The sequence below is a fragment of the Dipodomys ordii genome, unplaced genomic scaffold (genome assembly GCF_000151885.1).
Source record: "Dipodomys ordii isolate 6190 unplaced genomic scaffold, Dord_2.0 Scaffold69, whole genome shotgun sequence".
NCBI lineage: Eukaryota > Metazoa > Chordata > Mammalia > Rodentia > Heteromyidae > Dipodomys > Dipodomys ordii.
In genome coordinates, this window is record NW_012267285.1 from 3107642 (window position 1) to 3108349 (window position 708).

The 708-nt window shown below is 75.6% G+C and overlaps 1 protein-coding gene across 1 annotated transcript in view; it reads right to left on the reverse strand.

Moving 5' to 3' along the window:
• Cacna2d4 (calcium channel, voltage-dependent, alpha 2/delta subunit 4) overlaps positions 1 to 708 on the reverse strand; it is a 67207-nt gene that overhangs the window by 5052 nt on the left and 61447 nt on the right. Inside the window, exons 30-31 of the mRNA XM_013023618.1 lie at positions 499 to 574; positions 241 to 293 (exon numbers count right to left, since the gene is read on the reverse strand). Coding sequence (XP_012879072.1) covers positions 241 to 293; positions 499 to 574 — 129 coding nt within the window. The remainder of the gene's footprint in view (positions 1 to 240; positions 294 to 498; positions 575 to 708) is intronic.

A 708-nucleotide genomic window follows, 5' to 3' on the forward strand; every position in this document is an offset into this window, starting at 1 on the left:
CCCCCCCCACCCTCTTCCCACTAGCGTCTCAGGAACAGCTCTGACCACCTAGGCCTCAGCCTCTGTCCCTGAGGCCTGGCGGCAGGTGTGTGTGGAGGCCGGACATGGGGAGGGGCCGCAGGGAGGATGCGGGAGGAGGGCGGGGAGGACGCGGGAGGAGGGCGGGGAGGACGCGGGAGGAGGCGGGGAGGACGCGGGAGGAGGGCGGGGAGGACGGGGAGGGGCGCAGGCCGCACTCACAGCAGCAGCTCATGCAGCAGCCAGCGAGCCAGGGCGAGGCAGGCGGAGAGCGGCTGTGAAGGCAGAGCGCGTCAGGCCGGCCGCGGGGCAGGGGCGGTCTCCACGCCGCGCCTCCCCAGCGTGGGCCCCTGCAGACAGGCCCCGGGGGTCTGTCCTCCAAGCCCACCCTCCCCGTGACAGGCTGATGGGGGGGAGGCGGGACGGGCCCCAGGCCCGGGCGGGCAGCGTGGCGGGGTGGGGGCGCCCGGTGACACTCACGCTGGCCAGCGGATGGGCGGCGCTGGGCCGCTGGGCCGGGGCCTTGCACATGGCCTGGTAGTCGTACATGGTCACCCTGGGGGTCAGAGGTGGTCGGGGAGGCCGGGGCCAGGCCGGCCCTGCGCTGGGGAGCCCGGCCTCTGCTCAGGACCCACTGGCATGTCGGGGCCGGCAGCTCCATGCACGCCTGCGTCGGGGACCCTGGCTGGC